At 43.8% G+C, this 12,450-nt stretch overlaps 1 protein-coding gene across 1 annotated transcript in view; it reads left to right on the forward strand.

Annotated features, from left to right (window-relative positions):
• The window catches only part of LOC119979441 (alpha-centractin), a 66,815-nt gene that overhangs the window by 44,531 nt on the left and 9,834 nt on the right, over positions 1 to 12,450 (forward strand). Inside the window, exons 6-8 of the mRNA XM_038821669.1 lie at positions 709 to 925; positions 2,533 to 2,625; positions 4,327 to 4,501. Coding sequence (XP_038677597.1) covers positions 709 to 925; positions 2,533 to 2,625; positions 4,327 to 4,501 — 485 coding nt within the window. The remainder of the gene's footprint in view (positions 1 to 708; positions 926 to 2,532; positions 2,626 to 4,326; positions 4,502 to 12,450) is intronic.

A 12,450-nucleotide genomic window follows, 5' to 3' on the forward strand; every position in this document is an offset into this window, starting at 1 on the left:
TTCTGTACCGTAAGTAAGTAAAGTCGCCATAGTCCCAGATAGCCGTAGACTTCTTTCCCCTTTGAGGGGGAGAGCTGACTGCTGGTGATTTAACCTGAGGATCACCACACCTCAGGCGAAGGGCCAGGTTGAGAATAGCAGGGCCTTCATGAATAACCTCAGCTGGTACGGGAATTGAACCCGTGCTGCATCACAAACCAATTGTCCAGCCAATTGAGCTAAACCGGCTGGCTGGCACTGTGTGACTCTTATAAAAAATAACTTTTATAGGCAGTGAGTGGTTAAGACCTGGTACTTGCTGCCTGTGAGATTGGTGAAAGTGAAGACAATCAATGATTTTAAAAGGAAATTGGAAAGATACTTGAGGGAAATAAACTTGCGGGGCTATGGGGATAAAAGCAGGGGAATAGAACTGACTGGATGGCTCTACAGAGTGCCGGTATGGACTTGATGGGCTGAATGGCCTCCTTCTTTGCTGTAATGACTATCAAGTGATATCCTGTGCTCCCAAATGTCTCTAATTAACCCAAGAGGGGAATGGGTTAGGAAGGTGCTTGCATGGCTCAGATTATGTTTATTGAAGGACCGGAAAAAAAATAGTGTGCTGTTTCATCTGTTTATTTGAGTTGCCAAAATATCTTTTGATTATTCAAATGTTAACACACTTGGCCTGCTTTCCAATGGGTTTCTTTTTCTGTTTTTCTGAAGGTATGCCACAGGCAGAACAACAGGCGTGGTGTTAGATTCAGGCGATGGAGTCACACATGCAGTTCCTATATATGAAGGGTTTGCAATGCCACATTCCATCATGAGGATTGATATTGCAGGACGTGATGTATCTCGCTATTTACGTCTGTTCCTTAGAAAGGAAGGATATGACTTTCATACATCGTCAGAATTTGAGATTGTGAAAACAATCAAAGAGGTAGATAGAATATTATACTTTTATTGCACATAAATTGACTTAGTATGATTGATAATTTGTTTAAAGTGTTGGGAATGAGTTCTCATTTGGTAATGTAAAATAATAAATTTATGTCTTCCTTAATCACTACAAAGATTGCCTTCTTTAATTGAAAATAATTTTTTTTGTACACCACGTGGGCAGTAATAACAAATGATGTATATGATTTTCTCAGAAGGGGTAAGTCCAATGTGGGGGGCTAGCAATATGCGAGTCCCGAGTCTGCATTAGTGGATAGCAGTACCACAGCTATCTTCCTGGAGTTGGCCTTTTAATTAGCCATCACTCAGCCCAACATCCATTTAAGACAGTGGGCTGGCTCTTCCACGCAGCCAGCCCAATCAGGGGCCAGGCAGCTCTGTAGCTTTAGCAGCAGGGACAGCTGGCTTCTGCTGAGGCTACCAGATGAATGAGGAGCCCTTGCAGAGGATTGGAAATTATTTTCCTCTGCCGGACAGGTAGGCCCCGACAATCAGAGGTGTAGCCATTCTAATGGCAGTGTCAGTGCTGCTTGCGTCTCGTTATTTGGGCCAAGGAGCCTCTGACATCAATGGCACCCACCTGGGATTCTGCAGAGTGCCCATCTCCTTGCAGATGGGCGATCTCTCCACGCAATGCAGGCTGCTCCATGCTGGCGATATGCCAGCAACCCCTCAAACTAACCCGTTGAGTGCCCCTTAATTATTTAAATCGGCGGGGGGGGGCCTTGGAAAACATTGCCGTATGACTGCAAACCTGAGGGGTATGGTAGCAAAGTGGTTATGTTACTGGATTAGTAATCCAGAGGCCTGAACCAATGATCTGGAGCCATAAATTCAAGTCCTACAGTGCCAGCTGTGGAATTTAAATTCAGTTAAATAAATAAAACTAGAATGGAAAGCTAGTATCATTAATGATTAATAATAATCTTTATTATTGTCACAAGTAGGCTTACATTAACACTGCACTGTAGTTACTGTGAAAAACCCCTAGTCACCATATTCCGGCGCCTGCTCGGGTACACTGAGGGAGAATTCAGAATGTCCGAATTACCTAACAGCTCATCTTTCGGGACTTGTGGGAGGAAATCTGAGCATCCGGAGGAATCCCACGCAGACACGGGGAGAACGTGCAGACTCCGCACAGACAGTGACCCAAGCCGGGAATCGAACCTGGGACCCTGGTGCTGTGAAGCAACAGTGCTAACCACTTGCTACTGTGCCGCCTACCTGGTTCACTGGTGTCCGAACCTGGTCTTGCCTATATGTGACTTCAGACTCACAGCAATATAATTGGCTATTAACAGCCCCCTGAAATGGCCGTTCAAACCCTCAGTTTTATAGGGATGGGCAATAAATGCTTCCCTTGATTGAGTTAAAAAACTGTGAATGCTTAGAAGGTAGTGTGACAATTTACCAATTGGTTGCCTTTATGTAGAATCCTGAATTCAATTATCACGTTAAAGAATGTCTCACCTATAATTGTCATCTTTCTTTGAGGACCAAAAGTTTAAAATTATTGTTTTAATTTTTGATGCTCATTGTGCCTTTCTGGGAAATGACCTGGCAAATTGTCTTTGTGCTTTGCAGCGTGCCTGTTACCTGTCAATAAATCCACAAAAAGATGAAACTCTGGAGACTGAGAAAGCCCAGTACATCTTGCCCGATGGAAGCACAATTGAAGTAAGGCATCAATCTCATCTCGTGCCTGGTTGCTAATGCTGCTTGTTCAAGTTAAGTCATAACAGACGGACAAGGGGAGCACAGATTTAATCTGGACAAGGAGAGCGCAGGTTCAACTTGGCAAAAGGAAGAGGAATGGATTTCCAGATGGGATAGTGGGGGCAGAAACCCTTGAATAATTTGAGAACAGTCAGATGCTATAATGGGGGACTCTTCTTTTTTTTTTTGTTGTCTATGTGAGCTAGGATGAGGTGAGTGACCTTCCTCATCCATATGATATCCTATGATCTTGTGACCATCAGGCATTATTTTATGGTGGCTTTTTCCTCAACCCTTTGGAAGTGGAGGAATTTTGTGCCATAATACACAACATGATTAGGTTTCCTTCCTTCCTGTACCCACTGTGCCAAAGGAGAAACAGATTTCTGTTAGGATATAAGAACGGAAGAAATGGGAGGAATCGGCCAAATGCCCCTCTAGCCTGCTCTGCAATTCAGTAAGATCATGGCTGATCCTCTAAGTCAACTCCACTTTATCACCCCACTCCTTCATTCACAAAAATCAGTCTATAATGTGAAGTCTCATGGACAGTGCACAATGTCAAATGAAGAATGATTTGATAAATTGGGGAAATGATTGACGGTGTATAAGTTAACTAATGGCACCGAGGAAGTGAACCTAGAATAATGTTTTTCGGTGTGTTGAGCCAGCAAAACAAGTGGGCATCGTTTCAAGGTCGTTAAAGGCAGATTTAGGATTGAGGTTAGGAATGGTTTCTTTATGCAGCCTGATTAACATAGAGATTGAGTTTCCAGAAAGTATAGTTGATGCTGGGGGCCTGGATTGATTTGCTGGGACTCTCGTGTGCAGGTAACTAAAGTAGCATACTGAGTAAGTAGAGCAGTCCCCAAACGTCATAAGCTTAATTTAAAAAAAACTATAAACAAATTAGTTAATAATCCAAAAAGCACTCAGTTGTTCTGTATTTAACATACATATATCATAGAACCTTGGGGACAGCAGTGTCCAAACATTTTATCTTTCTTGAATGCCACAGAGCATTGCAGGCCAAATATAAAGTTTAAATCCAAGTTCCCATTATATTGCAAATATCTCAGGTTGGTGATGCCAACAGGTGTGTCCTGAATTAGGATTTATCAGCCATAGAATCAACAGTCCATTCCGAACTCCCAGGTCCATTAAATTCAAATTAGACAGACAATTAAGATATAAGTGCAAACAAGATGAGTTGCGTAGAGTCTGTGGCCAGAATGCCAGAGTGTGATGGCCATATTTTGCGTGGACCTGCTTCGAAACGTCTCAAGTGTGAACAATGAATGTGTTTCTACCAACACAATCGTATTAAGTTAATCTTTCCTCTACACCCTAGCTATGACTGTAAGATTACATACTGAAGTCTGTCCGTCCTTCCCTTTGTGCAGTATGCGTTGTCTGTATAGCATCCAAGAAACAATACTTTTCACTGTATACTAATACATGTGACAATAATAAATCAAATCAATCAGTTTCTGGGCGCATTTTCATGTTTCAAATATGTTAAATAGCGATATAAATAATAGCATTCTGGCCAGTTGGAATGTCTAGAGAAATGCTTCATCTGGCTTGATTTATATTCTTTTCTTGATTGGTGTCCTGTGAAAACCAAGAACATTTATAGTTGTATTTCTTTCTTCTTTGCAGATCGGCCCTGCGAGGTTCCGTGCACCTGAGCTGCTCTTTCGACCTGATCTGATTGGTGAAGAGTGTGAAGGAATCCATGAAGTCTTAGTCTTTGCAATTCAGAAATCTGACATGGATCTTAGGCGAACGCTTTTCTCTAACATTGTGCTGTCAGGAGGATCAACTTTATTCAAAGGTACCGTTTAATGTATTAACTGAACCGTTTGGAACTTGCAAATTGAGATTGGCTCTGTCTCTCTCTCTATATTGATTACCTCCCCATGTTAAAATGCTACAACCATCATTTGCATGTTTCATGTCCTGTATTCATCAACATTTTTATCAGAAAGCACAGTGTGTTTTTATTCTGTATAAATAGTGGTAGCACAGTGTTGTAGCACTAGGGCATTACAGCAGTCATATAACATTGGAAGACAAATGTGATTTTACCAAGTTCGTGATCTCAGCCATGCGATTGTGTGGATCAGGTGCTTTTCTACGGCAAGAGAAAGTCTCCAGCCAGCTGCAGTTAAATACCTGGTACCAAATTCGGACTGCATACATGGATGGCTTATAGAAGCTGTTAATAAGGATGTACAATTTAATTACTGTATTTTTAAAAATTCTAGGCTGCACATAACTCTGGGAAAAGTCCCAGTTAACAAGCAACAGTTCGTAACATCACAGTGGTATGGCTGGGCGCCGCTTATTTATGGTCCCCAGAAGACTTGCTTCATTGTGCCTGAGCTTCCACTCATGACTCAGTTGGGTGTGGTATGTTGGTGGAACTGGAATTTATTGCTGTTTCCCTTCCCTTGCTATGGGGATTACTATCAGGAGGCAGGCTACCCCAACAGCCTGCCTGGACAGGGACAACAGCACGTGGCAAATCGCAACCAGATAATTTGTTGGGCGGTGTGGCCAGTCTTAAACAAAAATGTGGCATTCAGATGTGACAACTAAATTCAGAGCCCCCTATATTTGGTAATAGGTTACTTTTAGATCATTCGGTGTATTCATCCTTGTCCCGATAATACTGCAGAAAGCCTTTTGTGAGGGCTACGAAGAGTCCAATGCGTTTGTGAGTCAAATGAAACATAATTTTATTTACAGAGCACAGTACTTTGTTTCTGGTCTTCTCTCTAGGCGGTACCTAACTGGCTGGCTCTAATATATATAATATATATATTATATACAAAACAGAAAAGGTTAACGATTGCCACACCCCCTCATCGAAGGAGCTCATATTTCCCAAGATAACCAATTGTCCTTGCCCAATAGGATCTGTGCAGGTTACAACAGGCACATTGAAAATTAAAGTGCCAGTGGGAACCTTCAATATCACACTGCCCAATGTCCTTTGTATTAATTGGGAGGAAGCAAGAGTTCTACAGTAGTATATACAATAGTTCCCGCTGCTCAATGACTGCAGATGATAGTCATAATTATGGTAACAACTGAATATCTCTTTGTTCCACTTTTATCATTTGAAATGGAAATATTTTAGACAGCTTGAATATTTTTAACGCTTCATTTAAAATGGTCCACTCAATAGAGTTTGTTAGCCGCAGGTGCATGACCACTGATTTTCAAGTGTTCTCACTACTGATGACAAACTATGGGCGGGATTCTCCCCTACCTGGCGTGACGGAGGGTCCTGGCGTAGGGGAGTGGCGCCAACCACTCAGGGGTCGGACCTCCCCAAAGGTGGGGAATTCTCCCCACCTTTAGGGGCCAGCCCCGCGCCGGAGCGGTTGGTACCAGAAGACTGCCGCAAAAAACTGGCGCCCCCGGCAGCGGGGCAGGCCGAAAGGCTTTCGCCGGTCGGCGCATGCGCCGGCAGTGACGTCAGCGGCAGCTGGCCGCTGACGTCACTGCCGGCGCATGCGCGATGTGGGGTTCTCTTCCGCTTCCGCCATGGCGGAGGCCGTGGCGGTCGCGGCGGTCGCGGAGGAGAAATAGTGCACCCAGGGGACTGGCCCAGAGTCTGAGCAGGGGGCCCCGATCGCGGGCCTGGCCACCGTGGGGGCCCCCCCCGGGTTCGATGGACCCCGGGGCCCCCTCGCGCCGCTGATCCCGCCGTTCCAGAGGTGGTTCAAACCTCGGCGGCGGGAGAGGCCTCCCAGCAGCGGGACTTCGGCCCATTCGGGCCGGAGAATCACCGCAGGGGCCTCTCCGATCGGAGTGGTGAGATTCCGCCGCCGCCACTTCCCGGGTGGCGGAGAATCTCTGCCACGGCGGGGGCGGGATTTTCGGCGGCCCCAGGCGATTCTCGCCCTATATCAGCAATGTTCAATTACATGTTTGGTTTGACATGATGAAAAGATCGCACTGCATTGATCCAAACTTGCAATATAACAGATATGTTCATCATATTGGGATTTACAATTAGACAACTTATGCCTGGAAATCCTGCTTACAGTGTTAAAGGAAAAAAAAGCATCACATTTGTCTGTTATTTTAATATCTGCATTTATCAGTTTATTTTATCTTGCTAATCTAGTGGATAAACAAATATCAGACAAGCGCTTTAAACTTTTGTTTGTTCTTTTCCATATCAGTTGGGAGTCAAAAAATATTTTTTATCCTAGAAAAAAATTGTCATTGGTAAAATGAAATTTAAATTCAGTTCAATGTGAATCCGATAAGGAAAATCTTTTTTGGGAAAAGTCAAAACAGTGAAAATTAACTGCAGTGAAAGATCATATGGTAAAGATGGAATTGATTTATGTTACCCAAGCAGGTGCCATGTTCAATTCCTGTTCAATGCTGAGCTAGCTGATCTCTGTCAGGTCTGTAAGAGCTTCTGTGGTTGACATTGGTGTGCTTGTGAAGTGGAGAGGTAAATGTCCTGTGTCTGATGTCCTGTGATTTCTGCTCGAAATCTGTCATTTCCAAATGTTTTTGATATTGGGTGTGCCCGGGATGGAGGCACAGTCAAATAATTTGCCCACTGTCTGTGTCTATGCTGGTGAAGAGGGCGAGGAGCGGGAAGAAGTACTAGTTTCCCCAATCCACCTTTCTCCCCACTCCATAAGAAATGTTGCATTGGCAATTCACTTTTTTTGAAAGGTCTTTCGTTGTAATTGAGCTGTAATTCATGCTTCAAAATCTACATAGGTATGATTTAATCTGGGCAGCATGGTGGCCTAGTGGTTAGCACAACCGTCTCACGGCGCTGAGGTCCCAGGTTCGATCCCGGCTCTGGGTCACTGTCCATGTGGAGTTTGCATGTTCTCCCCGTGTCTGCGTGGGTTTCGCCCCCACAACCCGAAAATGTGCAGAGTAGGTGGATTGACCGTGCCAAATTGCCCCTTAATTGGAAAAAATAATTGGGTAATCTAAATTTATAAAAATAAAAAAAAAGGTATGATTTAATCCTCTCATTCTTTTATTGGTCTTGATTTTGGAGTCAGATGTGAACCATAGCACCCTGCAGAGCAGAAAGAGGCCATTTGGCCCATTGTGTCTGCACCGACCCTCCGAGCAAGCACCCTACCTAGGCCCACACCCCCACCCTATCCCCATAACCTCACCTGCAAATCTTTGGACACCAAGGGGCGATTTAACTTGGCCAATCCGGGGCAGCACGGTGGCGCAGTGGGTAGCACTGCAGCCTCACGGCGCCGAGGTCCCAGGTTCGATCCTGGCTCTGGGTCACTGTCCGTGTGGAGTTTGCACATTCTCCCCGTGTTTGCGTGGGTTTGCCCCCACTACCCAAAAGATGTGCCGGCTAGGTGGATTGGCCATGCTAAATTGCCCCTTAATTGGAAAAATGAATTGGGTACTCTAAATTTTAAAAAAACATGGCCAATCCACCTAACCTGTACATCTTTGGACTGAATCTTTGGAACGAACAGTGCTAGGCATTCGTTATACTTACACTTGCCTCCAGATCTTTTGCAATGGAACTTGTCATTATGAGAGAACAACACCCTCAGCAGGAGATCTGGGACTGGGTGAATAAGGCAAGCAACATTGTATCTCCATTTCCAATCAGATTGAAAAAACCCTCACTGACCCACATAATCCAAACCAGGAGTGGAAGTTAAATTCAATGTCAAATCATATACAGAAAATAAATAAGGGAATGAAAGATGTGATTTTGAGAGCTGTAGGAGAAAGAAGTTTTAATATTTCCGACAATAATTCAGAATTGAATGAGAGGTTTTTTTCAGCGGTAATTAAAACCTGATGTGACATAAAATGAAATAGTAAATTATTTAGAACACTCTTTTATTTTCATTTTTAGAACTGGTGGCACAGTGGTTAGCACTGCTGCCTCACAGCTCCAGAGTTCAATTCCGGCCTCGGGTGACTGTCTGTGGAGCTTGCACATTCTCCCCGTGTCTGCGTGGGTTTCCTCCGGGTGCTCCGGTTTCCTCCGACAGTCCAAAGATGTCCAGGATTGGCCGTGCTAAATTGTCCCTTAGTGGGCAAACGGTCGGGTTACGGGGTAGGGTGGAGGCGTGTGCTTAGGTGGGTGCTCTTTACAAGTGCCTCTGCAGACTCGATGGGCCGAATGGCCTCCTTCAGTAGATTCTCTGATTTAGACGAGGGGACTCTTTGCACAGTGGAATGACCCAGGGTGGCATTTTCCGGTCGATCCCACTCAGAGACTGGAAATTCCCACCCGAGGTCAACGGACCTTAAAAAGATGTGCCAAATGTTACGCCTGCTCGTGATCATTCCCACGGTAGGCAGGACTGGAACATTTACCTCATTGTCCTTCCACCTTTGGGACCTGGGTTCGGATCCATTCAAGTCCAGTGGGCTACTTCTCTTTACTTTATGGTTAAAAGTGTAATGATTCGGGGTAACACATCCTAAGCCCCATTGAATATAACCCCACATAGCCACAATTCAGACCAAAGGAAGTCTAAATTGGCAAACTCCCAATCCGGTGGATTCACGGATGGCAGGGAAAAGATGCAGAACTATTGCAGTAATACACAAAGAAATATTTTTTTGCTGGCGATTTGAGGGGTAGTGAGAAGAAATTTCCTTTGGTTTCTATGTGATAGCAAGGTTGAAATTCTTTCGGCTATGTTTACTGCTATTTAAAAAAAAAAAAATTTAGAATACCCAATTAATTTTTCTCCAATTAAGGGGCCATTTAGCGTGGCCAATCCACCTAACCTGCCCATCTTTGGGTTGTGGGGGTGAAACCCACGCAGACATGGGGCGAATGTGCCAACTCCACACAGACAGTGACCCAGGGACGGGATTCGAACCTGGGTCCTCAGTGCCGCAGTCCCAGTGCTAACCACTGATGTTTACTGCTATTTCTTGCTTATTCTTAAAACAGTTCCGGACGATTGTGTAGATATTGACCAGAGGAAGTCTCTCCCCATTATTAGGAGAGAAAAGAAGGATTGCCACTGTGCATTTGGCTGTTGTGTACACAGTAAAAAAAGTTTACTCTATTTGAAGTTTCCACTCCCAATCCTGCCCCTTAGATGTGCAGGTTAACTGGAATTAAGCGGAAACAGGGATAGGGAGTGGGAGTGAGCCAAGGTAGGGTGCTGTTTTGGAGGATCTGTGCAGACTCGATGAGCCGAATAGCATCCTTCTGTGCTGTAGGGCTTCTATGGTTCTCTTCATCCCATATCCCTTAATCTTCCCCAATGCTCTTCCGTGTGATACCTTATCAAAGACTTTCTGAAAATCCTAGGTTGCCCATAACTCTGGGGAAAGTCCATCAAATGCATTTCTCCCATCTACCCAAAGAAAAGTCATGGTATGGAAAGTTTAATGGCCCATTGAAACCCATGTCTCTAGCCTCTCGGTTCTCCCATAATATCAAGCAGCTCCACTGTGTTTTTGTCTCTACAACCCTGCCTAGCAGATTGTTACAAATATTTATTACTGTTGGAGTAAAAAGTTTCTTCCAAGCATCTGTATTAAAACTATTTCTCACCAGCAAATGTTGAGGTGATTCTCTTCGACCTCACCTTTAGGCATTTCCCTGAATGTTTTTCCCATAATTTGGGCCCTGTCCCACACTCAAGATGTTTTATTAAGGCACTATACAAGTGTAGGTTGTTAATGTTCACGTGTCTATTTGCTGCTTCATCTAGATTGTGGCCTTACCTTACTACTGTATCCATTTATACCAGTCAGTAGTTTATATATCTCAGTGAAATCTCCCTTTCAGCACTTTGTGTAGATTGTAGAGTCAAAGTTTCTGTAGTCTTGCCTCGGAGCTCCCCTCTCTTTTAATCTACCCATTCGTAGTTAAATGTTGCTTTTGCTTTAGTACAATATTTTTTTAAAAAATTAACTAAGGACATAGCAATTATTCAGCATAATCCCCCACCATCTCTGCAGATTTTATTTTGCATTTTATTACCTACTTGTGGGGATTTGTTCTGCTGTTAACACCCAGGAGGACTATGGCAGAGGTATGGTGTTTTTTGGTTACGGTATCAATTGACTCAAGAATTAATGTCTACAGAAACAATGCAAATAAAAAAATTGCACCAGAACGTGAGCTATAAGCCAGAGTTGAAAATCCTACCACTTATGGGCTTCAATGATTAGAAACAGTATTCCTTTAAAAGTTCAATGTAACTCATAACTTTTTTCCCTCTTTACGTTACTTTTAATCAGTTGGTCCGGTTAAAATTAATGGTCAGAAAATCCTGCTGGGGCTTACTGACCTCTTGTCCCTTATCCTCCCTTCTCTCCTCCCTCCCTTCCTGCATTCCCAAGAATCCTCGCTGGCTAAAAATTAACAAAATCTGCCCAGCTGTTGGAAAGGAAGAGTGTTTATTTTCTACAGGGAGGTGGAAGCTTCCCACAAGAGTGTGAAACATGAATATACCCACATCGGGACGCTTTATCTTAGAGAACATAGAACATACAGTGCAGAAGGAGGCCATTCGGCTCATCGGGTTTGCACCGACCCACTTAAGCCCTCACTTCCACCCTATCCCAATAACCCCATCTAACCTTTTTGGTCACTAAGGGGCAATTTATCATGGCCAATCCACCCAACCTGCACGTCTTTGGACTGTGGGAGGAAACCGGAGCACCCGGAGGAAACCCACGCAGACACGGGGAGAATGTGCAGACTCCGCACAGACAGCGACCTAGCGGGGAACCGAACCTGGAGCCGACCCGGCCTAGTGCTGCCTTTACTTTTCATCATTTTCCTGATACAACTCACAATGGAACAGACCGTTTATACAGCACAGAAATAGATATTTGGCCGAAATAGTCCATGCTGCGGTTCATGGTCTACCCAAACCTCCTCCTATCTTTTTTGATTTAAACTGAACATCATTACTTTCAGCTCCCTTCTTCCGAATGTGCTTATCTGGTTTCCCCTTACACACATTTATACTATGCGCTTCAACCACTCCGTGGTAGTAAGTTCCATATTTTTACCACTCTTTGGGTGAAGAAGTCTCTTCTGAATTCCCTATCGGATTTTTTGGTAACTATCTTATATTGTTGGCCTTTAGTTATGCTCTTCCCAACAAGAGGAAACATTTGCTCTGCATCCACAATCTTTCACAATTTTAAAGGTTACCACCAGGTCACTCCAATGCCTGACAATTCTTTGCTGTTATATATACCCAATACCCATGTATTTCTGGTATCATCCTTCTAAATCTTCTCTGCGCCCTCTCCAGTGCCTCTATATCCTTTTTGGAACATGAGTAGTAGGAATGCTCGTTCTTAGTAGCTTTTTCAAAGACACACTGAGCCTTTTAGAGAATAACAGAGGGCACTTTTTTATTTCTTGCATTTATTCCTCTCTCTTCAGCACACAAATCACCTGACTTTAATGCATTCAACAGAAAATGCTATAGGAACAGACTGCGCCACTTAACTGTGGCTCTGTTGCATCAGTCATTCGCTTCCATTGCAATTATAGTTGTGAAGTCTCATTCCTTCCACTGTGTGCCACTGGAACCTTTATGTGGATTATGCAGCAATTTAATTTGCAGTGTAACTGGGGTTTTACAACACTGTGTTACTGAGGAACAGTCCTTCTATAGCAGTGCATTGCCCCCTAGAGCATAAACCAACATATGGAGAGTTTACAGAAAGGGGAATGTCCATTTGTCTGTAAGATTGGTTCTCTTAAAGGCTTGATATGTTTTTCAAACCGGCCAAACAAGGCTGAATATTATC

Source organism: Scyliorhinus canicula, chromosome 16 (genome assembly GCF_902713615.1).
Source record: "Scyliorhinus canicula chromosome 16, sScyCan1.1, whole genome shotgun sequence".
NCBI classification, from domain to species: Eukaryota; Metazoa; Chordata; class Chondrichthyes; order Carcharhiniformes; family Scyliorhinidae; genus Scyliorhinus; species Scyliorhinus canicula.